The sequence below is a fragment of the Panthera tigris genome, chromosome D4, assembly GCF_018350195.1.
Source record: "Panthera tigris isolate Pti1 chromosome D4, P.tigris_Pti1_mat1.1, whole genome shotgun sequence".
NCBI classification, from domain to species: Eukaryota; Metazoa; Chordata; class Mammalia; order Carnivora; family Felidae; genus Panthera; species Panthera tigris.
Window position 1 is genome coordinate 73,011,268 of NC_056672.1, and position 25,931 is coordinate 73,037,198.

Here is a 25,931-nt window from a genome sequence, read left to right on the forward strand (position 1 = left end):
CCCAGCCTTCCTGCTTGGCCCACAAACCAGTGCTCAAGCCGCCTGGGCCAAGATAGGAATGGCAAGAGCTGGCCAGCCTCCTTCTTGGCTCCAGCTCCCTTGGAGAGGAGGGTGGCTCTGGGGTAGGGCCTGTGGGCTTCTCGACGCTGGAGCAGAGGCAGCAGCCTTGTGGCTTCTGGGAGTAACTGGGCGGGGCTGTGTCCTAGATCACCATCCCGAGGGGGAAGGACGGCTTTGGCTTCACCATCTGCTGTGACTCTCCGGTTCGAGTCCAGGCTGTGGATTCTGGTAAGTGAGCGTCTGGGTGATGCTGGTCCCGCCCCCCTCACCATGCACCTGGCTTTGCAAACAAGATGCGGGAGCTCAAAGGGGAGCCCCAACCTGGAGCAGTGTCCTCGTTTTTCAAAACCAAAGAATACTATTTTTAAATGTCCACACATGAAACTGAGGTCTATGAAAATAGATTCACAATTTTTTTTTTGTTTTTATCAAAATGAAAATAGGTTTTTTATATTTTGTTTCCCAGTCATGTTAAACAGGAACTAAACCTACATTTTCAGTAAGGGCTGCATGGGAAAATGAGAGTCATTTATGGACTTTATTTGGAATCGGTACTTTATCCTATTCCAAGCCTGATTAGCACTAAAAATAGGCATGCTCTCCCTATTTTTCACAGAGGGGAAGCCAGGGCTTGGGGATCGGGGTGTGTCCCCCCCCCCCGCCCGTGCCTGCATGGGGACCGGCACAAGGCGGGCACTCAGGGAATGGTGTTAAAGAATGAATGAAGTGTCTGAGCCTGGCAACAAGGAAGGGTTCTCGGGGGAGGAGGGGGGGGAACCCTTGGGGAGTGAGAGCGAGAGTGAGAGCGAGGTGGGGGCCTGGCTGGAAGGGTGGACGGGCCGAGGAGTGAGCAGGTAGAGAAGACGTGAGGGCGAACGGGTGCCTCCCTCCGAGGCCCCCACGAGCCACTGAGGTTGGCCCTGTATTTCGCAGATGAGGAAACAGAGAGGGCCAGACTTGTTGAGGCTGCCGCGGGGGCCATGACTCTAGGTCATGTCATGGGTCGTGTCATTGGCGTGTCAGGGCTTCGGGAGCCCTCAGGCGGCTCTTCTTTGTCCGTGCAGGGGGTCCGGCAGAGCGGGCAGGGCTGCAGCAGCTGGACACCGTGCTACAGCTGAACGAGAGGCCTGTGGAGCACTGGAAATGCGTGGAGCTGGCGCATGAGATCCGGTGACAGGGGCGGTGGGCAGCTCTGGGCCTCGGGCTGATGGCACACCTCCCCAAACCCCCTGCCCTGGGCACAAGGCGGCTCCCGCCCCCTCCTCCTCGCAGCTGTGAGCAATTCACTTTGCTCCTCAGGGGATGGGTTTCTTGGCCCGAAAATGGAAGGTTCAGGCTCGGAGCAGTTTTGGATCCCGGAGCAAATAGCGGGGAAGAAGCTCTCAAACTGACCCTGTGGCTCACGGCGCGGCTCCAGGGCGTCACTTTCTACTTCAGCTCGTTATTTTCCCGTTGTTTCTAAAGGACGTGTAGATGTTGGGAATGTTTCACTTGCGCACTTGAGAAATTATTCTTTGGAGTGTTTGGGTCCCCTACATTTGGACCCGCTGGGGTAAAACTCTCATGACCCATTTTACGTTTGTTTCTAGAATGACTGGAGACGGGGTGGCACGTAGGTGGCTTGCTGGCTCCTCCCTTGCTTATACTTTGCCCATGACCCACATCACTGGTTGAGTTTGGTACTCTCGTTTCACCTGGCCGTGGCCTCAGGGTCCTTCTCAGCCACTGCCAGTCAACTAGAGTTGACCTAAGGGACCCCTTCGCTGTCTCGGCTTGAGGTGGCCTCTTACCTCCCTTCCTGCCTGACCGCTGGGGCTTCTCTCCCCCTCCCCCACCCATCTTCTCTGCCCTTTAGACCCTACCCTTAACTCAACTTCTCTGTGTGACCCCTCCCCCTGCCAACTCTAGGAGCTGCCCCAGTGAGATCATCCTGCTCGTGTGGCGCATGGTCCCCCAGGTCAAGCCAGGGCCAGACGGCGGGGTCCTGCGGCGGGCCTCCTGCAAGTCGACGCACGACCTCCAGTCGCCCCCCAATAAGCGGGAGAAGAACTGCACCCACGGGGCCCAGGCACGGCCTGAGCAGCGCCACAGCTGTCACCTGGTGTGCGACAGTTCAGACGGGCTACTACTCGGTGGCTGGGAACGCTACACAGAGGTGGCCAAGCGCGGGGGCCAGCACACCCTGCCTGCGCTGTCCCGTGCCACCGCCTCCACTGACCCCAACTACATCATCCTGGCCCCACTGAACCCTGGGAGCCAGGTATGGACAGCGGGTTCGGAGTAGGTGATGAACATGCGCTGGCCTCGCACAAGAGCATGCAGGGAGGAGCCTGCAAGGGGCTGGGAGTGCCAGTGAGGAGGCAGGGTGTGTGTTAACTCTGGCTGCCCCAGGGCTGTTCCGGGGGAAAGAGAGCAATGGGTCTTTATGGCCTCCGGGCACGGATCCAGGGCCAGGGGGTGTCATAGGGTGGAAGATTTCACCTCAAAAGAAGGAAGAGCTTTCTGCCAGTCTGGGCTTTTTCTACAGGGGGATAGACCGCTGTGATAGGGGTGAGCCCCCTGTCAGGGGAGGTGTGAAAGCAGACACTGCCCGATGGCATGATGGGGTGCCGGAGTTCATGCCCCAAAATGTTAATCCCGTGAGATACTCTGGGAAAGAAGTGTCTGAGGTCAAATAAGTTTGAGGACTAACCCAAACTCTCCTCCTCTTCTGGACAAGATTCCCCATGTGGATGGAGTAGGTTACTCGAGGCTCTGAGGGTATCCTGCAGTAGAGGACGGTTTAAGCCAGCATTTTCAGAATTCCCCTGCTGGTACAGCCGTATGGCAGGCCTCTTAGGGTCCCGCAGTGCCGGTATTCTCTAGAAGACACTTCGGAACCAGCCGCCATCCAGAAAGTTGGGGACTCAGCCTAGGGGTTATACTGGATGAAAGCTAAAACCTTGTTCAACCCTAACATTCTAGAAGATTCTGGAATCTCTGATCCCTCCAAGCACCTCCCTGTGCTCCTTAGCCTGGCCGCTGTTTTTCCTCCTTTCCTATCCCCGGGCGGTGGGTGAGCAGCCCGCCTGGTTGGCCCTCCCCGTTCCTGGAGCCGAGCTGATGCGATTCTTCTGTCTTCCTTTGCAGCTGCTGCGGCCTCTGTACCAGGAGGATGCCATCCCTGAAGGTGGGTCTGTCCTCTGCTGCTGTGCCCTCCCAGCCCCAGGGAGATGTGAGGCCAGTTGTAAGATCCCCAGCATACTGACACAGACCGTCTTTCCTCCCCACACCCGCCCTCCCTCACTGAACCAGTGTCTTTCGTCCTTGGAGCCTCAGCTGAGAACGAAGAAGGGATCTTCCCACAGCAGCCCAGGAGATAGTGCATCCAACTGGGATTCACTCACTTTTACTGAGCAACCAATATATGTTAGGTGCCACAGGCACCGTGGTCGGGCCTGCACGGAAGTGGGGCAGGGAGGGCTCAAATCAGAGCTGTGTGGCCGTGAGCAATTCATATTCCCTCAGTGAGCCTCGGATTCTTCATCTATAAAATGGGGCTGATGATTTCCACCTCAGAGGGTTGTCGGGAGGGGCAGTTGTCTGCCCACTGAGAGAGGCTATGCAGAAGATGGCTGTCTTGGAACTCGATATGTTCTTCTCTTTTGGCCTTTGAATCTGACCCTATCTTTAAAAAAATTTTTTTTCAATGTTTTTATTTATTTTTGAGAGACAGAGAGAGACAGAGTGTGAGCAGGGGAGGGGAAGAGAGAGAGAGAAAGACACAGAATCTGAAGAGGCTCCAGGCTCTGAGCTGTCAGCACAGAGCCCGACACGGGGCTTGAACTCATAAGCCGTGAGATCATGGCCTGAGCCGAACTCCGACGCTTAACCCACTGAGCCACCCAGGCACCCCTGACCCTATCTTTTTTTAAAGTTTATTTATTTTGAGAGAGGGAGAGAAAGCATGAGTGGGGGAGAGGCGGAGAGAGAGGGAGAGAATCCCAAGCAGGCTCCGCACTGTCAGCACAAAGCTCGACGTGGGACTCGAACCCACAAACCACGAGATCATGACCTGAGTCGAAGTCGGATGCTCAACTGACTGAGCCACCCAGGCGCCGTCCCACCCCCGTCCCTATTTTTTAAGATCCAGGGAAAGAAGCTGAGCTCAAAACCAGGGTCTTCTCAGGGTGCCTGGTTGGCTCTGTTGGATAAGTGACCAACTCTTGATTTTGGCTCAGGTCACCATCTCACAGTTTGTGAGTTCGAGCCCTGCATTGGGCTCTGCGCTGACTGTGAGGAGCCTGCTTGGGATTCTGTCTCCCCCTGTCACAACCCCTCCCCCACCTCTCAAAATAAATAAATAAACTTAAAAAAACACAAAAAACCCAGGTCCTTCTCCCAGGAAGCCTGAGATACCAGTCTTGGTGCTGCAGCTGACTGGGCGTTCCTATAGGGAATGTGCCTACGTGCCTGCCAGGGTCCAGCTGACTGGAGTCCAGCTGGTGTCTGGAAAGCTGTGACCAGCCTTGCCTGGTGGTCCTATGCTTGAGCCCTTTAGCACCTACGGAATACCTATTGACTTCCTTCCTTGAGAGGGGCCTTTTCCCAGCCGCTTGCAAACTCGCTTCCTTGCCTCCCTCCCCAACAGCGGCGTGAAGTCGATGCTGGCTGGTAGCAGGTTCTTGGAAAAGTACCCGCGCCTTTCGGGAGGGAAAAGGGCTCCCATCAGGCCCAGAGCTGCTGATGGAAGGCATCTTCATTCTCTCCAGGGTAGGCCATTCGGGTGGGTAGGCCTGGTCTGTTGGAAATGAATCTGCGTTCCTTCTGGAGAGGAGTCTGATAGTTATTCAACACTGAGTTCTTAAAAAGCTTTTAGTCAGCGCATTAGGTTAGAGTGGAGATGTCACTGCTAAATGGTGACTTCATTAAGGGCAGGGCCTGGGCCGCCCCATCTCTGCGTCTCCAGTGCCGGACCCAGGGTGTGGCAGACAGCAGGTACTCGGTACAATTTCTGTTGAGTGACTGAGTAAAGGAGAATGACGCTGGCTGGTTGCTTCTAGGGCTGGAAGGCTGGTCACAGAGGAAGGGGGCTGGAGGGGTGTGTTGCCAGCAGTGAGCTGGTGGTGTGGGATTGATTCCTTCTTGGCCTCAGAGATGCCTCTTGGTGTCCTCCCAACCTGTATCCACAGATTTAGTGAACCAAGAAGGGCCTGGTCATCAAAGCTGTGGAGAGAGAGAGGGACAAGTAAGGACATGATGACGGTGTTAATAACAACGGTGGCTTTTTGAACGCGTTGTATTAAGAATTGACCTTCCTTCGTTTATTCTCCATAACGATAGTTTTTTTGGGTATACAAGAATATCTTTTCTCTTTGTCAACCATCAAGTCTTCATGGCCCCAAGTCCTGGATTTCAGAGGAAGGGGTGAAACTGAACCTTTCCTTAAACACACTTGGGGTTCTCCAGAGGCTGGGGCTGTCACCGCGGTGCCGACTTGTGCTTCTTCCTCTGGTTGGGCTGCCCAGGCTCCTTTCATGGGGCAGGATGGAGCCGTCCAGAGTTGAACGGGATCTGGTACCATTCCGAGGCCCAGGGCACTTGCTGCTTGTAGCTGGCATGTTCCCCAGGGCCGCTGGGGCCCTCAGCATTGTCCCCTGCCCTTCGAAGGGGCCCAGCCTCAGATTCTCCACTGCCAGAGTGGGATGGCTGCCAGGGCTCGTCTCGGAAGCCAGAGCAAAGCCGAGTACTTACTGTGTTTGGTCAGTGAAGCAGGTGTCCTAGCAAAAAGGGGCGATGTCGGGGCTTGGACCAGAGGATGTTAAGAGGTAGCAGGTGGGAAGCCAAGGGGGTTGACTTTGCAGAGCTCAGCAGCTCCGTTGCAAACTGGATTGTTTTTTTAAAAAAGATAGTTTAGAGAATCCTTTTTGGAGAGCCATGCCCATTTATCACAGGTGATCCAGGGTGTGTGGAGATGGGGCTCCCAGGCATGACTGTTGCATAGGTTGGATTGATCTTGCTTTGTACCATAAACTGGCCAGATGTCCCTGGAAAGTCACCCAACCACTCCAGGGCTCAGTTGCCTGGTCTATAAAATGGGGCTAAGCAGACTTTTCCTACCTGAAGGCAGAGGCATGTCACACGGCTTATTTTTGGCTCTGTAGGCCCAAGGCGAAGGTGCTGTGACGACCCTGTGTGTGCAGCTGGGCTAGGGAAGGGAAGACATAGATTCTTGTACAAGCCTGAGACTGGACCTTCAGGGCCCAGATTTTGGCATCAGCAAATGGTACCCTTTAATTTTGGTCTGTTTTGCCCCAGTCCCTCACTTGTCAGCCTTGTGTGGTTTTGCCATCTCTGGTCTAGGCTTGGTCATGTTCAGATAGAGTGTCTAGTTTCAGATTGACCCTGTGACCTCATTCACAGTATGGTTTGAGGCCCAGCAGCCCTGTCCTAACACCAGCCCCGATGCGTTTATTATCTGTCGGCTTGGGTTTGTGATAATCCCCTGTGCACCCCACTCTGGTACCGTTCATGAAGCCCTTTCCCTTCAGGCCTGTTGTGAGAGCCCCCCACCAGCCCCACTTAACAGAGGAGAAAACTCTAGCTCAGAGGAGGAAGGAAACTGTTCAGGGTTGCACAGCCAGAGTCTGGGGGAGCCAGGGCTCAAGTTCAAGTTTCTTGACCAGCTCAAATCCAGTGCAGTTCTTGAGACCCAGGATGGGCTCTTTCAGCAAAGGGCACAGACCCCCCTGGGGCTGAGGTCCATGGCCAGATCAGAGTAGGAGCTAGCTAACTAGTTCCATGCATCTGTCCCCTTCCCCCACCCTTTCTACTCTTCTCTAAGCCACTCCTCAAAGAGGCAGGAAGTGGTTTAAGTTATTATGGTTTGAGTCCTGCCCCCAAGTTATGGCTGTGATGGGTGGTCACTTGTGATGGGGGAGCTGACTTGTTTTTCTCACCCTGCTCAGGGAGAAGGGGCATGCGGTGGGCGGAGGAAATAAGTGTGAAATCTTCCGAACTGAGTTTTTTCCTTTGAGGCCATGGACCTCGCGTTGGTGGGGAACTTCCCCCAGAGGTAGCTGGGGTCAGACCACCTGTTCGCCCCCTGGCTGCCGGGACAGGGGAGTGGTGGAAAAGGACCTGGGTCCTGGGACATGGGCCAGGCATCCAGGTCAGTTGCCCACCAGGCAGCAGGAGCCCCTCGGAGGGGGCCCAGGTGTATGCAGAGCAGGAGGATCTGAAGTTGGCTTCCTACCTGCTCACACCTAAGAATCCCTGACTTTTTAGCTACTCTGTGCTTTGCGCCTCCGCCCGGTGGACAGGGCACGAGAAAGACCTGCTTGCTACTGCTTGCTCTGTTGGGGGTGTATGTCCAGCAGTGTCCCCTGCTGGGCAGCCTTCTGCTCTCTTCCCTGAAGGTGCTTCCTTCTCTCTCTCCTTTTCCTGATTAGAATAATGGTGAGTTGGTGGCCAGCCATAGTATCTTCTGGCTGCAGTGAAGCCTAGGATTTTCAGCCTGTGGGGCACCTGATTGACTTGCTTTTCCAAGTGGAGGAACCACAACAGCAAGAGCCACAATAAGTTAGCAGATAACTTTTCTGGTGCACTTACCGGGTTCCAGGCAGCATTGTGGGGCTTTACTTGGAGCATCTCATTGAATGCTCACAGCAACCCATTGAACTTGGTAATATTATTGCAGCGGAGGAAAGCAAGTCTCTAAGGGTGGGGGAAGTGAGTGGCTAAAGGTCACCAAGCTAGTAAGCAGAGAGGAAAGGGGTCTGGGCACAGCCATGTGGCTTCAGAGCTGGCGCTCTTTCCCGAGACCTGGGGCAGCAGGTGCACCGCTCATTATAGACTGACTTACGTGAGCCAGGCCGTCCCCGCCCCCGTGGCTAATAGAGAGAAGGCTCCCATACAGCCTGGGGAAGCCCAGGTTACCACTGGACCTCCAGTCCCTTTGTCCGAGGGACCTGGGGGGCGATGTAACAGGTGAGCTGTGCTGGGCATGTCTAGGGAGCTGTGGGAATGGTGGCGGCAGGGAGAGCGCGCATCTGACACACAGGGCAGTCCAACTGACGGATGCTTCTACGTGGGACCGTGGGCCTGGTGAGGTCAGCTCGTCTGATTTTTCAAATAGGAGAGGTTTCCCAATTTTGAAAAGTATGAGGCCAAACTGGTAAGTCTGATTCGGATTCTGGACACTGGACGGTGCCCCTAGCCTAGCTGGTGGTTGCCAGCTCCATCTCTGAGTCCTGGAGTCGCTTGTTTATGTGTAACTCCCATTAGAGTGTGAGGGAACTCCTTGAGGCCTGAGGCCCTTCTGAGGCCCCGCTCTGTTCCCAGTACCTTGCATAGGGCCCTGCATGTAGCATATGCTCAGTAAATGGTGATGGACTGGCTGAGTCTGTGTTCCCCGTTTCTGCGGAAAGGATGTCTTTGCAGGTGATGCAGGGATGGCTTTGCGTGGAAATGGCTCATGGTCCCCCATTTATGTTCCACAGAATCAGGTGGTCCCAGTAAAGGGAAGTCCTACACAGGCCTGGGGAAGAAGTCCCGGCTGATGAAGACAGTGCAGACCATGAAGGGCCATGGGAACTACCAGAACTGCCCGGTCATGAGGCCGCACACCCCACACTCAAGCTATGGCACCTATGTCACCCTGGCCCCCAAGGTCCTGGTGTTCCCGGTCTTTGTTCAGGTGAGCTAGTAGCTGGCCCCATGGGCTCCCTCAGGAGATGAGAAAGAGGAGGGTCCTTCGCCCCAGGGTTCGGGGATGGTGCCTCGTTCCAGGAGGGTCCCCTTTGGGGAAAGAAGAGTGCAGGTGCTCAGGATTCTAGGGGTTATACTGAGGGGGCAGAGGTCTCCAGGAGGGTGGGGGCAGGGAAGCTGAGCACCAGGAGGATTTTCTCCCTGCTCCCTTTCCTGACTTTCCCTTTCTCTGGGGCCAGGGCAGGCACACTCCAGCTATTTGTTGCATTGCCACGGGGCCTGTTTGCTGAGGCTTCTGCTTTCTAGCTCATCCAGTGGTTCATTGTTTGGAAATGGCCAAGGGAGAGCCTTGAGGTCTGGCATCTTGTCTGGCCTCCTCGGTCTTCACAAACGTGCCTGGCCAGGATTCCAGGATTCGCTGGTGGCCCAAGATTCATTTACATCTCCCCTCTCCTGCTTCTCCCTCTGCTTCTTCTTTCTCTTCCTCCCCATTTCCAAACCTTCGTGTCTTCCACCACCCAGACACCAGCAGTGTGAACATCTAGGTGTCTTTTGTGTGTGCATATACACGTTTCAGAAAGAAAGCTAAACCGATCTCATTGCACATTTTTCTATCCTTCTGCCTTTTTTAAATGAAAATTGTAGCACAGACATTTCCCACATCACTAAATTCTCTCTGAGCCTTTCTTTTGAGGTGATTGCACACTATTCTATTTTCTGGCCGTACCATCTGTCTTTAACTGGTTCTCTACTTGGATATTCTTCCGTTTACTTCCTTTGCTATTGTAAACAACTCTGTGATGAAGTCCTTGCCTGTGACCTGCCCCTCGGATTATTTTCCATGGAAGAGATCTTTAGAAGTGAAATGACAGGGTCATGGGTCATAAACATTTTAAAGACTCTTTATATATATTGACAAATTGCTTTCTAGAAAGATTGTGTTAGTTGGTTCTCTTCATCAGCAACATAGAGATGACATAGACCCAAGGGCTTCTTTTTCATTTTTGTTTTTGTTTTTTTGGAGAGGGAGAGAGAGAGAGAGAGAGTGAGAGCAGGGGAGCGGTAGAGGGAGATACAATCTCAAGCAGGCTCCAGGCTCAGCACGGACCCCAATGCGGGCTCGATCCCATGACCGTGGGATCATGACCTGAGCTGAAATCAAGAATCGGATGCCCAACTGACTGAACCACCCAGGCACCCCAACCCTCCCACCCCAAGGGCCTCATTTCTGACCATGCCTTCCTTCTCTGGTCTCCCTGGCATCCCATTCCGGAACTGTCACTGTCCAGTGGACGTTAGAACTCACACTTTGTCAGGATGCACCACATCACTGGCAGGTGACCTACCTCTCCCCAGATGACTCCTGCCTTTTCTTTTCGTTTTTTCTCTTTCTCAGGATGGAACCACCAAGGTCTTGGCATCCACAGGGATTCTTTTTCACTTTCATTTTAAGATCTTTGTTAAAAAATTTAAAATTCGTTTTCAAAACATTATAACAACTTTTAAATTGTAAAGTATACAAGCCAACGCGTGAACCAGTATAGTAACGAATAATTGCAAAGCAGGTGTCCACGAAGGGACAGCTACAGGCCGTTGCTGCCACTGCAGAGGCTGCACATGTCTCTTCCTGATCGTAGTGCCTGACTCCACACTAGTCATTTCCTGGCTTTCCCTTCCTTTTACCATCTACGTGTACTTTCCCAGGTCACATGTTTTGTTTGGCCTCTTCTGGGGCCTTGCTTCTTCTGCCTCACGTTCCTTGTGAGATCCATCCAGGTTGTTGTGTATAGATGACATTTGTCCCATTATCTTTCTTCCATCACCTTTCTTGGTTCAGGTAACCCGGAAGCCACGTTATAAATATACATTCACAGAGAATAAGTCCTGCTGGGTAATCCAGATCTTAGGGAGCTTTCTCTGGGCTGGGCAAAGGGCTCCTCAGTGGGTATGAGGCAGGATGCTGGGGTGGGTAGGAATTCTGGGTGGGAATTGGTCCCTGGGGACTGACGGCTGCAAAGGAGTCCGTTAACTCAAGCAGGGACTGGCCTGGCTCTGAAGGGACTTAAGTGACCAAATCTGGCATGAGGCTCTCAGGAAGGTGTCCTGAGAGCCTGGGCCTGGCAGCAGGGACTTTCCCATGAGGCCTGAACGGGACAGATGGAGGAGAGTGGGGCCTGGCAGGGCCCTGGAGCCCAGTGTAGTCAGGGAGCTGGGGGAAGGATTGCGAGGGCTTAAACATGTGGTCGGACTTCCTGCCACAGTGTGGCTCTTACAGTGAGGCTTGGTGGGGAGGGTGGCAGCACCAGTTCCGCTCAGGACAAGAGCATCTGTCTTTCTGTTTCCACCTGTGTGTGAGGGGGCGTCTGGGCTCCCAGGGTGGGGGGAGGCTGGAGGTTTCTCGTTGTCAGTTGAGAGGGTTCTCTGTGGCTGGCTCTGGCAAGCTGCCTCTCCCCACACCCCATCTCCGTTGGACTTCTCTGAACTGCCCACATTGTTTTCAGCCTTTAGATCTCTGTAACCCTGCCCGGACACTCCTGTTGTCTGAGGAGCTGCTGCTGTACGAGGGGAGGAACAAGGCTGTCGAGGTAAGCCTCACACACGTGTTTCCCAGGTGGGGTTTCACCGGCATCCTCCAGGCCCCTAACTTTTCTCTTCCTGGTGGTCTTAGAATTGTACAGTCTCAGGATAGAAAAATCCTGAAGTCTTCCACCCTCCTCCCCTTCCATCCCCCTCCTTACCGAATGGCTGCCCAGCTTTTGCTTGTACATCTCCAGCGATGGGGAACTCACTACCTCTCAAAGCTGTCTGGTTCATCTTTGATGGTTAGAAAGTTTTCCAGCCCCTCAAGACATCCCATTGTTTATGCCAACTTCCCCCAAGGAGCAGGAGAGATGGCAGTTCACCCCAGCTGTGATGAATGACTTTGTAGGTAAGAAGATTAGAGCTGTTAGCCAAAGAGGATTTTTGAAGGAACATCACTTACTCAGGTTTTCTGGGTCCGTACTAACCCAAATCCCAAATCCTCTGGGCTCCAGCTCTGCCAGCCGAGGCCTGGGTGTGGAGATCATGCCATTCTTCCTGGGAGCCGGCCTCTGCTTATCTCTAACTGGGGGAATCTCCCTCCCCGACACAATCCCCAGAGCCGGCTCAGTCCTGTGAAGTCTGTGTGGCACAGAAGTTGGAGCCCTGGAATCTGACTGGACTACCTGGGGCTTGCTGTTCATCAGGCCTGCAGTGGGGCTTGGCTGAGCTGAGTGACAGCTTGGGGTGGTAGAATGATCAGGAAACTTGGAGGAGGCAGGAAGCATATAGCCAGCTCCTGTTCTGCTGCTGGCTGGCTCGTGACTTCTCCGTCCTCCCTCCGTGCCCTCATCTGAACAGTGAGGGTGTGTGTATTAGAGGCAGCTGTGGTTGGCTGGTCTCTAAGGGCCCGTTCAACCTCAGCATTCTGGCATTCTGGGACATTATGTGTAATTGTGGCTAAGCAGGAGGCTGCTTGTGTGTGTGTGTGTGTGTGTATGTGTTCAACAAGAGGACCAGAACTCATATGTTCCAAATGAGCGTTTTCTTTTTCACGGGAACTCCCTGGGGAGACTGCATGCTTATTTCTCCCACACGGGCTTTGAGCTTCCTCATGGGGACCTTTCTTAGGAACCTTTGCCTATCTTCTGAATTGCATGTGAGAGAGTAAAACTTTGTCTTGGTGAGGGGGGATTTGAGTTTTAGGAACAAGAAGTCACTTGGAACTGTGCTTGGTGAGTAAGTGTGGTGGAGCTAAGTCAGGTGGCCAACGGTCCGAAAGTGAGGTGTGGCTGTAAATCCACAAGACCCAGAGGAAGGCAGAAATGACAGTCATCCTGAAATACACACGTATGTCTGGATTTGCTCTCTTGTTTGTCCTCTTGCCATTAGGTGCTCAAACACCGAGCACTTACTGTGTATTCTCACTGTGCACGCATTTTACATAGTAGATCTTAAATTAGCTCTTGCAGTATCCTCTTGAGAGGCGCAGTTGTCCCCATTCTACAGATGAGGAAGCTGAGGCTCTAGGGAGATTAACTGGAACTCAAGGGTCTCTGCTCTCTGGCTCAGCAGCACTTTCATGATCCCATGCTGCCTCCAGCACGTTTGTTTAAAAACAGACTGGCAAGCACATGGTTGGAGCCACAGTCTGATTATAGTCACAGTTTGTCCAGAAAATCTTTGTCTACTGAATCTTTGGTACCTTAGAGCTCAGAGATCCCTTTTGAAGATTGAAAGAAGCGATACAAAGACAAGTAAAATAAATATATGTCTTTTTCATGAAATATGCTAGGAAGCAAATACATGGATCTTGGTATCTTGAGGTCAAAAGTCTAAACCAATTCAAGAGGGGCTTGGATAAGTTTGTAGAATTGCAGCATTGATTGGGCCCTCAGGAATTGCCCGTTCTGATGGCTTCCCTGTAACTTTCCAGCTGATGGCTTTCCAGCCAGTTTTGGATCTGTAGAGGCAGCCTCTCCAGGCATGGGTTATGTTCCTGGAAAGTGCTAGATTGTAGAGAGTTCTCCCTTGCCCTCACATTTATTCCTGGCATGTTCCTCCTTGTTCTTCCCATCTCTTCTCCAAGCGTCCTCCTGTGTGCTAACGTCTGTGAGCTGATGCAGTATCGCACTGAGCTGCCCCCCATCATACCTCCTCCCAGAAGTCACACACTTGATTAATGGGCCCTGAGATCAAATCAGCCTTCTGGAGTAGCCTCGCTTACACGTTCAAACAAGAGCTGTTGAGCATCTACTGTGTAGTCAGGCCCCGTGCTAGAGGTCACAGGGGCACAGGATTGACACACCCTCACTTTATGCACTGACTCACTGAGTTTACCATTAACTAAGGCACCGAGGTCTTTTTGGCAAACCCTGCCTTTAGGCAAGATCTCCAGAGAAAACTTGTTTAGGGCTGCTTGGGAGAAGTGACCCTCCAAGTCGCAAGGATTTCCTAACCAAGCAATCTCTCAACCCTTGACCCTTTGGGAAAACAGATGTGCCCTTGGAACCTGTGTGGGGAAGATGCCTGGCAGCCCCCCTGGCCTTTTGTGGAAGGCAGTGGGGTAATTGGGCCGTGGAGATGGGCATCACTCCACCGTGGGTTCTGTTGGAGGAAGGCCAGCACGGTGCTGGTAACCTGGGAGAGAGGCCCACCTGCCCTCCCCTGGCACGCTTGCCCCTCTGCCCTGCCTCCTGCTGTGTGCCAGCTCTGTCCTTTCCCTGACCCGACCTTTGGGGAAATTCTTCATTCATGCCTTAATCACTTCCTGTCTAGACCACATTCTCAGCTCTGGGAATCAAGGCCAGAGTAGTGGCCTGGAGCTTTCTCACCTTGCCTGTGGTTCTTCTCCCGTTGCCGTCCACCCAGCTCTCTCAGAGCCTGGGACATTTTTTGACTTATTAGGTTCCTGACAGACCACCTCCTCCGACCCTTCCCCGACCAGCTTCCCCATGGGTCTGGAGGTGACTGCCAAGTTTCTTTGTAGTGGGAAAGCCTCTAGGTTTGCTCAGAGAATCAGCCCCTTAGATCCTTCTCAGCTCTTAGATCATCTTCTTCCCCTCCCTTGACTTCAGTTTTGGTCTCCTTTGCTTTTCTGTTTTGGTCTCTGTTTGGATTCTTTCACATTCAGGGGCAGGACAGCTGTAGGCATATTGCTACCTCTCCGTATAGTGAAAGCTTTGGGGTCAGCTAGACCTCGGCAATGGCCCTAGCTGTGTGGCCTTGCACAGGTCACTTAACCTCTCTGAGCTGCAGGGTCCTCATCTATAAATAAAGGCAGTCATGTTATTTACAAGTGAAAACGCTCTGAGCAGAAAGAAAGAACTGAACAGATGGGAGCTTCTTTTGGGCTGTGGTGGGTCAGGACTATGGTCTGGAAGGGGGCTGGAAAGAGTCACTTCCAGGATCCCTCCCAGCCCAGGGTTCCTGAGCTCTTGTATTTGGTCCCCATTGGAGAAGCTGGAGCCACTGGGAGCCTCCTGTTCAAGGACACCCCTATTGTCTCTGTGACCCAGATGCCTTCAAATGTCTGTTTGCACTGTGCTCAAGGAGCCAAGAGGTCCTTTGAAAAATATTTATATATTTTTAATGTTTATTTATTTTTGAGACAGAGGGAGACAGAGCACGAGTGGGGGAGGGGCATAGAGAGAGGGAGACACAGAATCTGAAACAGGCTCCGGGCTCTGAGCTGTCAGCACAGAGCCCGACGCAGGGCTCGAACTCACAGACTGTGAGATCATGACCTGAGCCGAAGTCGGATGCCCAACCGACTGAGCCACCCAGGCGCCCCTATATATTTTTAAATCTCGAAAGTAATAGACTCTCTTGCAATACAGTGCAAATTAAACAGAAATGTATGGAATTCTACTCCCCAGAGTGAAGAGTGTGGTGGTGAGTATTATAGACAAAAGTACAAATTGACAGTTCCATTTTACAAGATTGGACTAAACTGGAGGCATTCTTGCACGTTGCACTATTTGACTTACATAGTGCAGGGTGGGCACTCTGCCCATGCAATTTCTGCCCGGACAGCTTTCCTTTATTCTTTTCACAGTTGCATACAATTCTACCATGGGAAGGGGGGAATAATTTATTTTATACACCCTCTCTTGATGGGCATCTGTGTTCTTTACTTTTTTATTGCAAAGATGCTGCTGAGAACATCCTTCTGGTTTCACATTAATATATCCTTGTAAGTATTTCTGTAGGAGAGGGCATCAGAAGTGGAGCTGTTAGGTCTGTTAACAGTCTGATAGCTAAATGTCAACATGTTGACTGTTTAAACTCCAGCAACCGTCCAGTACACGCTGGCTGTGGCCTTCGGGGATGCATGCGAAGCCCTCTGGCTGACTCTGCTTACCCCACGAGAAGTGACATGTCAGGTTGTGACACCTCCAAGGGAAGTTCACATAACTAATAATATTTTGGCCTCTTCGGAGAATGTAAAATTGGATCTTTATTGCTTTTAACTAAAGGCCACTGCAGGATTTATGAAACAGAGAGCAGTGTAATCTTCAGTGGCATTTGGGGATCAAGTGGGTTTTTTTTAGCATGAAACTATGCTGAGCATGCCTGTTGGTTTACCTATAATGTCTAAAAATAGCTTCCTCCTTTATTTTTGGAGCAGCTAGTGCATAAAAAAGAGATAAAAGTTCCATACGTGTCTGTACTGGCGCGTAAGTAACTGGCTTTTTCTTGAACCGATTATGCATTAATGCAGTTAAAATTATCCGCGAGGAATGTGACAGCAAGGACTCACATTGCATGATGCTTCGATTCACAGTCTACACAGGGCTCGTGAAAGAAGCCTGTGAGGGACCTGGGCAGGGGCTGTCCCGTGTCTATATGGATGACAAAACCGAAGCTGAGGGTTCAGGGACCCTAACCAAGTTTCCACGGCTCCTGAGTCGGGAAGGAGCCTCAGGACTTCTGATTCCAAGTGCAGTGTGCTCTTTCAGCCAGACGTTTAGAGGAGAATCCGAGCAAATGTGCAAACATCCCTCAGCTCACGGGTGGCTCCAAGCCAGCAGTGAGCCAGTGGCACTGGGCTGGAGATTCCAGGGGCGGCTAGGCAGAAAGATGGCCTGGGGGTGGGGGGGTGTTGGGCTGTGGAGACACCTGCAGGGGCCATCTGCCACCAAAGGTGAGGGTCTTGTGTTATGCTGTTTTCCCCACTATAAGGAGTGGGGGTGTAGAACACCGTAGAGAGAAGGGGAAGTCTGATTGCAGATCAGGTGTCTGCCTTTGGCCGACGCCACACTGAGAGTCTGACCTAGTCTACTTCTGCCCGAGATGACAAGGACCCCTTGCCCAGACATCCTGGGGAGGCTGTGGCTCCTGGCCTCTGGGACAGCAGAACAGCCGCTTGTGTTTGCTCCTTCACGATGCAGGTGACGCTATTTGCCTACTCGGATCTGCTGCTCTTCACCAAGGAAGATGAGCCGGGCCGCTGCAATGTCCTGAGGAACCCCCTCTACCTCCAGAGTGTGAAGCTGCAGGAAGGTAGGTGTGGACCCGAGATGCCCCGGACTCCCTCCCACTTGCCCCGAGCCCCACTACTCTGGGTGGCACGGATGCCCAGCTCGGATCCGTGCCTCCGACAGTGGGGCTGCCAGCCAGCCATGGGGCATCTGAGCATGTGTAGTCGGGTCAGGCCCTGCCCCCGGGCCGCCAGGCTCTCCGACACCTGCCTTCCATTCTAGGCTGTACCGTACCCCCGGAGCTTTGCTGGGAGGTTTCTGTCCCGGGCACGTTTCAGGGAGGCCGTGGAGTGGAGTGGGAAGAGCTTTGGACTCAGACAGACCTGTGTTTAAACCTGGGCCCTGCCCCTCACCACCTGTGACCTTGGGCAAGTTTTACTCAACTTCTTCGAGCCTGTTGCCTCACATGCAAGTGGGGCCACCAGTAGGTTGCTGTGAAGATTAAGTTAGGTCAGGGGCGTCTGGGTGGCTCAGTGGATTAAGCATCCGACTTCGGCTCAGGTCACGATCTCATGGTTTGTGGGTTTGAGCCCCACGTCGGGCTCTGTGCTGACAGCTCAGAGCCTGGAGCCTGCTTCAGATTCCGTGTCTCCCTCTCTCTGCCCCTCCCCTGCTCATGCACATGCGCTCTCTCTTTCTCTCTCTCTCAAAAATAAATAAAACTTAAAAAAAAAGATTACATTAGGTCATATGCAGAATGCCCGGCCCACGCCAGGTGCCCAGGCCGTGCTAGCTGCCGCCCCCACTCCCCACACAGAACCCCGATGGGCGTGCCCCACTCCGTCGCCACCCAGCTGCGTCGCCCAGGCCAGAGCCCCAGGAGCAGGGAGCGCGTGGGAGCATGACGCGAACGTCTCCCGCAAACTTTCCACTCGGAGGAAGAGGGGAAGGGGAAGCCAGCTGGGAGTATCTGTTGAGCGATTTGGTTTGGCGCCTGAAGTCTCTGCCGAAAGGGGCTGATTTCCTCTCGCAGATTATGAAAACAACAACAGACCTGTTTGAGTATGGGCAACAGGGGCAGGGAGGAAAATATTACCCAGCGAAAGAATTCTGTTTTGACGGGTTTTGCTCCAGGAAAACTTCCTGCCCGTTTGCAGACCTGTCCTGTGTTCCTGTGTGTTCGGCGCCCCCACTGTTCTTCCTCCTTAGAAACCCAGGGGGTGTGAGAACCTCCACTCGGGCTGCCCCGCTCAGGAAGTCGCTCACAACTTCTCCTTCTCTGTCTCGAGCTTTCTGCTGCCCACTGCCCAGGGCAGTCCCTGAGGGGGTACAATAAGCAAGTCGCCTCTCCCGGGGCAGCCCTTCCCTTGGGGCGGCTGGGCCTGACCAAGGAGGTGAGGAGCGACCCTCTGAGCAAGTTCTGCTGGGACCCTGGCTCCCCGGTGCCCACGGGAGGGGGCAGGTGAGAGCTACAGTGGACTCCGCCCTTGGCTTCCCTGCCCCTCCCCATTTCCCTCATACCCAGCTCCCCCCCCCCCCCCCCCGCACACCGTTCTCCCTGCCACCCCCCTGCACTCAGACTCATACAGGCACTCGCTGGGCAGTCCCTTCCTCTGTGGGCTCAGACCATCAGGGCCCAGTCAGGGGTGGGCTGCTCGGTAATATGGGCTGACTGGTTGTAAGAACTGAGCCTTCACTCAGTTGTGCTCATCCTGCTCCTCGCTCGGGTCTGGGCCCCTGCGTCTGTCTGCTCAGCTTCCTGAAGGAGGGAGGGGAAAGAAGAGGGGCTCAAACTGGCTGTGCTTTGGGTCGGGGGTGGGTGGGAGAGAGAAGGGGGCAGTGGAAGAGCCGAGGGTAGTAGCTGGGTGTTTGGAGTCTGGGCTTGGCTTTGCTGCTAACGTGCTTCAGTTGGCCCTTTGCCTCTTCTGGGCTCCGGCGTCTCTGTGAAAGAAGGGTTGGGCCAGCCCTTTATGTTCTTCCCCAGCCCTGACATCCCCACACGGACCCTGAGGTTGCCGTGAGATGCTGGACGGTGCCCATATGTCCTACCTCCACCCTTGGGTGGGTCGCCTCGGCTGGGAATTGGTGGGATCTTCCCCTCCTGGAGCCCTCAGACCAGGGTGAGCCCCATCTTCCACCGGGTGGCAGCTGGTCAGAGTGGGTGGGGTGGGGCCTGAGGCGCCGCAGAGAAACCTTCCAGATGCTGAGCTCATGTGAACAGCAGCCTTGTGCAGGCATGGCTTCCTGGAGCTGGAGACCACATCCTCTCCCTGAAAACGGTGGGCTGAAGGTGGCCAAGGCCAGGACTCCTCAGGAGAGAGCCTATCGGGTTGGCCTGGGTGTGGGGCATGTGCACGTGTGTGCCTGTCCTGGGCTTGCGGGGCAGATGGTTTGGTGCAGACACGTTGTCTCACCCTTCTGCAGCAGGTGCCAGCCAGCTAACAGCAAATGCGGCTCTCTGGGGACATGGCTCAGTGACACTGAGCACCCGGGTGCACATTCCATCATTTTCATTTCTCTCCAGGCATTGGTGGACTCCCCTGCCTCCTCCCCTGCCCCCATGCCCTGGAGACAGGCTGTGGGTCCTGGGGTTTGCAGAAGTTCAGTGTCCCCTTCTCCTGCAGTCGGAGTTGGAGCTGTGGGACCCGGGGTCCTGGCGCCTGACTCCCTGCCCATCTCCCTGGCACCCAAAGAGACCTGCTGCTGTAGCAAGTGCCTGAGTGAGGCCCTTAAGAGATCCATTTAGGACCTCAGCTGGAGCTTCTGGTGGCAGAATGGTTTCTGATTCATGTTGCTTGTGCCTCGCAGGTGTGTCCCTTTCAAGTCAACATGTGTGGCAAGTTCACTTGGGGGCAAAGATGGTAACAAGGAGCACACTGGCCTTTCCTGCAGGCTGGGGCTGGCGAGGGCTTTTCCTGGGGGCGGGGGAGAATCTATCCCACCCAGGGACCAATGACTCCCGTGTGTGACTTGCCTGAATGGAGCTTAGCTCTGCTGGCCAAGCATCCTCCCAGGGTCTAGCACAAGGCACAGACATTGTGGGTGCCCAGTGAATGGTTATTAGGTGAACGAATGCATGAATGACTAGAAGGAGACTAGAAGTGCTGCCCAGCTTGGGGGCTGGGGACACACTTCTCCTCCAGGGCTCCCAGCTGGTGGTGGCCACTTAAACCTGCCCTCCTCCTGCCCAGCATCCCCCAAGCTTCAGCAGGTCCGAACGGCAGTGTAATGGGAACAGGCGGAGAGCTGGCGCTAACAATTGGGACATCTCCGGTCATCCGGGGCCCATTGTGGCCTCTTCCTGTCTCTGCCGCCCACTGGCTTTGCTGGTCTTTGTGTTTCTGCCTTCCAGGCGGCCAGCATCCCACCCACTGGGTGTCTTCCTGGCCTGCTCTGGTCTTTCAGGATGGCCTGGAAATGTCCAGCTGATTCTTGGGCTCTCCATCTACCCCGGGGGGCCAGGAGCCCAGTCTTGGGAACTCAGCTGCGTAGGTCCCAGCTGCTGGACTGCCTTGGGGTTAAATTTAGTCAGTTGACAATTGCCGAGCACATCCTCAGAGCTCACCTCAGTGCTGGCTGCCAGGGCGACGACAGGGGAAGAGATGCACCCCCATCTCTGGGGTGGCACCAGTGTGGGGAGCAGAAGTGTGATGCGGTGGTCAGAACATAGGCTTCGGAGGCAGCAGTCCTGGGTTCAAATCTCAGCTCTGCCCCTTACTTGCTGCATGCCTGGACATGTTGTTTTCTCTCCCTGGGTCTCAGTTTCTGCAACTGGAAAATGGAAACAACATGCCTCCAGGCTTGTCACACAGGGTGGAGAGGGCTTGGAGAATGGCTGAGTCTGGGATCTCAGACCAGGCTTGAGAGGGCTCTGGAAACATGACAGAGGGGTCAGACCTGGGTGGGAAGCCATCTGTGCGCTTCTGGGACCCTTTCTGCATGGCCCACGATCCTCGGGGGCGGGGTGGGGGAAGCAGGGTTCACCCAGGAGCCGATGACTTCTTGTGGAATTTCCAAATGGTAAAGGCAGTTGGAACGTTGGGTGGAAAACCCACCTGTGTGCCTCTGTGTCCCTTGTCCTTTACACTCACCCCGTTTCCACACTCTGGAGAGCCCAGAGCCCAGTCTGATGTTGCAGAAGGGTTTCTGATGGCCGAGTTTGCTCTCCTGGGTCCTCCAGCTCGCGGCCTGCTTTTCTGCAGCTGAGGCTCCTTCCTGGCACCCTGGGCTCCCGAGTCTTGTTGTCCCTTTATGAGGCTGTGAAACATGCTGAGCACTGACCCCATTCCGTCCTTCTCTCAGAGCGCTGCTAGCACAAGGCCGTGATGTGCAGTGGATTTCAGTGAAGGTTTGGGGTAATGTAGGAGGGTGGTGGTAGGGCGTGTCACAGCACAGGAAAAGTTGTCAAGCAATCATCAACCACCCCCTAGCCATTAGGGGTATGTAGTAGGCTGAGTTTCCCCCAACCTCGGCCTACTGTCTCCCTGAGTCTCCCATTTCCTTGGCTTTCCCCTCCCTTCTAGAGCCTTCTTTCCTCTCACTGCCAGCATCCAAAACCCAAATTTCTGTTATTTTCTTACATAGAGCTTTTTGTTTCCCCCTTGGCACTCAGATCTGCTTCCGGAAAGTCAAGGAGACATCCAAGTATGTTTTCTTAAACAAAAGAAACCACCTTCCCTTGTCTCCATCCTCAACAAGGCAAGGAGTTGGCAGAAGCTTTCAAATGGGAGGTTTCTTTTAAGTTTATTTATTTTGAGAGAGACAGAGACAGCATGAGTGGAGGAGGGGCAGAGAGAGAGAAAGAATCGCAAGCAGGCTCCACACTGTCAGCCCAGAGCCCGATGCGGGGCTCCAACTCATGAAACCATGAGATCTTGACCTGAGCCAAAACCAAGAGTCTGACACTTAGCCCAACTGAACCACCCAGGTGCCCCTCCTGGGTTCTGAAACATGATGGGGCCCTTTAGGTGGGGCCCTCTCTCTCCCAACCCTCTTTTATTTATTTTTTATTAAATGCTTATTTATTTTGAGAGAAAGAGAATGAATGCCAAGCAGAGCTTGGGGCTTTGATGTAGGGCTCGAACACATGAACCTACAAACTGTGAGATCGTGACCTGAGCTGAAACCAAGAGTTTCAGTAGAGGCTTAACCCACTGAGCTGCCCGGTACCCCTCTAAACCCTCCTTTAAATGTGGAGAAGTAGAAGGATTTCTTCTAAGTCCAGAGTGAACCCCCTACTTACTTACGGACTTTTTTTTTTTTTTTTTAAGTAGGCTCCACGCCCAACGTGGGGCTTGAACTCATGACTCTTGAGACTAAGAGTTGCACGCTCTACTGATTGAGCGAGCCAGGCGCCTCACTTATGAACTATTTTTATCTGGCTCTTGCTGGCACCCCTGGCCCTAGGGATAGTTTTGCCCAGGGAACCACCCATGTACGTGCTTCCGGAGGGGACCGGCCTTCACCCACACAAGGGCCTTTTCTTAGGAATTGGCTTGACTGACTGTCTCTGTTACCTTGTCACCTTAACTTTGCAGCACGTTTTGGTTCACTGGGCAATTTCTTTGATTCAAATATACGTTGAGCCTCAGTTTCCTCACATGAATCATGGGTGACAATCACCCCTGCCCCGGAGGGGTGTTTACAAGGGTTGGGCTTATACACGGACAGCGTTTGGCACCGTGGGTGGTGCATGGCACCATACGTGTGTGTTGTTACACGTGTTGTACTGTTCCTTCTCTCAAAATGACAACCTGCCCAGTGAGGCCAATTGCTTGACATTCAGGAAATCAACCATGCCGGGCCTGTGCCCAGAAGAATGCCCTGATGGGGAGTAATGCCAGGGTCCGGGGAGCAGCCCACAACGGTCAGGGAGGGGCAGGCCTTCTTCACACTTGCTATACCTCGAACCACACCGTGTGCTTCTGTACCTACATGCCTTTGTTCATGCTGTTCCCACCTCCCGGAGTGTCCTTTCTTCCCATCTTGCATTCGAGTTCAAGAGGATCCTCCTCCAAGAAGCCGTCCCCAACAGGCTGGGGCCTCTCTTGATCTTTGCATTTCTGAAGCACCCTGACTAAATACATCTGTAGGTGCTCTTCCTCCACTCTTCTGCTGCAGGAGCAGAGAGCCTGATGGTCCTTCCCAGCCGCCTCCCAGGTGGAGAGGTGGAGGATGGTTGAATCTGGGATTTGAGATTAGGACTCCAGGAAAACACCAGGGGGCTGGGCCTGGGCTGGGAAACCATCTATGGGTGACAGCCAGCCCATGATTGGGGAGCTCACTGCACAGCCCACACATTCCTAGGTCCATCCAGCAAATGTGTGGCTCCTTGTTGAATTTCAAAATGGTGAAGGCAGTTGGGAGCATTTGAAGAAAAACCCAAATGTGTGCTGCCTCCGTGTCTCTCATCACAGGGAGCGGGGAAAGACGGAGGCCTCCTAAGGTGGACGACGGGTCCCCGCATGTGGCTGTTTGATGCCCAGAGGGTGCTCCTGGCTGCCTCTCATGAGGGTGGGACCTCAGCATTCCTTGAGTGAGGCCCACTTGTGGACAGAGGCCTCACTGCTGTGCCTCAGTCTGCTTGGCCATTAAGTGGGCTTTCCTCCAGAGATTCCCCTGTCCCCTGTGCTTACCTCTTTCCTCCTCTTTTTCCAGGAAGTACTGCATACAGGCTTCTGGGCAAGGCAGCTGGCATTACTGGAGCAAGCTGCTTAGACTCTGCAGCCAACTCTAATGCAAGTCTTACTTTTTGTTTCCCCCAAGGTTCTTCAGAAGACCTGAAATTCTGTGTGCTGTATCTAGCAGAGGTGAGTCCTTGCCCCTGGATCAGAGGAGAGAGCTCCGTGGGCCTGGTGCTAGTGAGACGACATTGGTCTGGGTCTAGTCCAGGGTTCTGGTGCCAGGCTCCACATCATCTTGTACAGTGGTCCTGGTCAGGTTTCTCCCCCTGTAGAATGGGGACAGCAGTCCCTACCTCAGTGCCTCTCACCTCTGCGTGGAAGAGCAGTGGGCACAGAAGTGCCTAGAGGGGACAGAAGGACATTGTGATCCCCTGCTCAGGAACCTCTGGTCACCAGTACCTGCGGGGTTCCCAGAGAGGGTGTGGCCTGACAGCTGTGCATCACCTTATTTACCTAGTTGGTAGCCCTCCTTCTGGAGATTTCCCCAATTCTTGTGCCTACCTCTTTCTTCCTCTCTTTCCCGGAAGTACCACCCATGACCCCTCCTACAGAATCTTGTCAGTGTTTTAAAAGGCCTGAAGGTAATTGCATCTTTACCTGGGCCAGATAATGCAGTCTAAAGAAAATATTAAGTGTCCGTGTTTGGGGCTGGAATAATGTGGTTGGTATTCTTGGTTATTTCAGTCTGCTCAGAAGCTCATACAAGCAGTGCTATCCCTTTGCTGAACAAAATCAGGCAAACGACTTACTGCTTTGGAAGACAAAAATATCTTCAGACCAGGGGTTTAATCACAGAAGTCCATGGCTGTGAAAAAGTTGAGAGCCACTGAGCCATACGATGACTTAAATTTTCTGCAAATTTTCTGTTCCCGACCTTGGGTGTCTGCTAATATGAGCAGGGGCAGTATCTGTTCCAAGCAAGGATTCATTAGACCCATTTCTGTCCTCTGCTTCTGCTTGAGTCGGTCCCACCTCACGGTCTGGGGAACGGGCCAGTCTTATGGGACAAGATGCTGGGGTAGGGCATGGTCTACGCTGGCCAAGAGGAGTACACCCTTTTGGGAAGGAATGTGTATGTGGCTTGTGATTGAAAAATCATTCCTTTGTTTCCTGGCTATGAAAAGAGGTGCAGGCCTTCAAGAGTGTCCCCTTGGGTGAACAGATGACTGGGGGAGATGACAGAGTTGATCAGTTAGCTTCAGGGGAGAGCAGAGAGTTCCAAAGGGCAGTGGACATTGTTGGAGCTGAGCTGGGGACCTCGGTTGCCTACAGTGGCAACCTGAGGGCCAGAAAGGCATTAGATGTCCTCCCCTGGGTTGGCACATCTCCACCAGGCACGGGAAGTATCTGGCAAAGGCAGAAAACAGCCTAGGAGCTGTGGACCAGGCTGGGAAATGCCAGAGCCCTGGCCCCTCAGCCTCACCCCTCTGGATTCCAGTTCTCTCTGGTAGGGGCTGAAATCAAGCTCTGGGTTCTTTAATGCCAAGAGAGCTTCCTGCCAGTCTGGTTTGTTTTCGTAGAGAAAAGCACTTCTGCTTATTGGCTTCCAGGGAGTTGTGACCTCCTAGCTCTCCAAAGCTGATGAAGGGATATTGATCCAGGGGCCTTTTATTTCAGTAAAGCGCCAGGAGTTCTGACCCAGAGGGGCTGGGAGATTGGAGCTCACAGGCATCCAGAAGCCTCTCTTTTCTCATAACAGGGCTGCTGCTTGTGAGGCATGTCTATAACAGGAAGACAAGATGCCTGCTTGCTCTGTAGCCCCAAACAGGCTCCACATGGTGGTCTTGGGTCCCCATGGGGAACCCCAAACTCACATCTTAATTGGAACTTCTGACAAGCGATTTATCTTCATTGTCTAACATGCATGGGGCACCCAAAAAGAAACCAGGGCAAGGGAGTCAGGATTTGGAGAGATTTTCCCACTTCATTAGAAAATCCCACTTGCCTGGGTGGCAGCATGCTGGGTTTTCCCAGCAGTAGGTCCCCGGTGGGATTGTCCTATGTAGTCCTTGGTCCTGGAGTCGCTATTCTCCCGGACAGGTATCCTTCAATCCCTGCAAATCCATGGGACAGATGTGGCCTCCCTACTGGCTTCAGAACACCGGGGGCATTGGGTCAAAGGGCATGTTGGTCAAGGACCAGTCTCTTCAAATCTGATCCTGCCTCTATTAATCGAAGAGCCTATGCTTTGGGGTTAGGAAGACCTAGACTTGAATCTTGGCTCTGCCATTTCCTAACTGAATGATCCGGGCAAGTCACATAGTCCTCTCTGAAGAAAGGCTGATGGGGCCTACCTGGCAGGGTTGTTGTAATGATTAAATGAGATTCAATAAGATACCCTGTCCAAGGCACTTAGCACAGAGCCTGGCACACAGTGAGTACTCCATAAATGGTAGTTATTATTATTGTCATCTTCATAACAGGGGGAGAGCTTTTCATATTCATTTATTCTCCATTGGAGACATCACCAATGATTTATTGACCTTTTAAAAAGTAAGCTAAGAGGGATATCTCATGTTGCTTGTAATGTGCATTTAGAGTTATACAAATGTGGTAA

At 53.3% G+C, this 25,931-nt stretch overlaps 1 protein-coding gene across 9 annotated transcripts in view; it reads left to right on the plus strand.

The window, feature by feature from the left end:
* The window catches only part of RGS3 (regulator of G protein signaling 3), a 139,712-nt gene that overhangs the window by 54,033 nt on the left and 59,748 nt on the right, over positions 1 to 25,931 (plus strand). For 7 of the 9 annotated variants that reach the window (XM_042964886.1, XM_042964888.1, XM_042964891.1 and 4 more), the window contains 8 exons: positions 207 to 288; positions 1,125 to 1,230; positions 1,969 to 2,320; positions 3,190 to 3,229; positions 8,541 to 8,737; positions 11,250 to 11,333; positions 16,662 to 16,773; positions 23,457 to 23,500. In XM_042964886.1, coding sequence (XP_042820820.1) covers positions 207 to 288; positions 1,125 to 1,230; positions 1,969 to 2,320; positions 3,190 to 3,229; positions 8,541 to 8,737; positions 11,250 to 11,333; positions 16,662 to 16,773; positions 23,457 to 23,500 — 1,017 coding nt within the window. Of the gene's footprint in view, positions 1 to 206; positions 289 to 1,124; positions 1,231 to 1,968; positions 2,321 to 3,189; positions 3,230 to 8,540; positions 8,738 to 11,249; positions 11,334 to 16,661; positions 16,774 to 18,114; positions 18,154 to 18,702; positions 18,812 to 23,456; positions 23,501 to 25,931 lie in introns of those variants that run through there. The other 2 variants (XM_042964897.1, XM_042964896.1) reach the window with 2 other exon arrangements.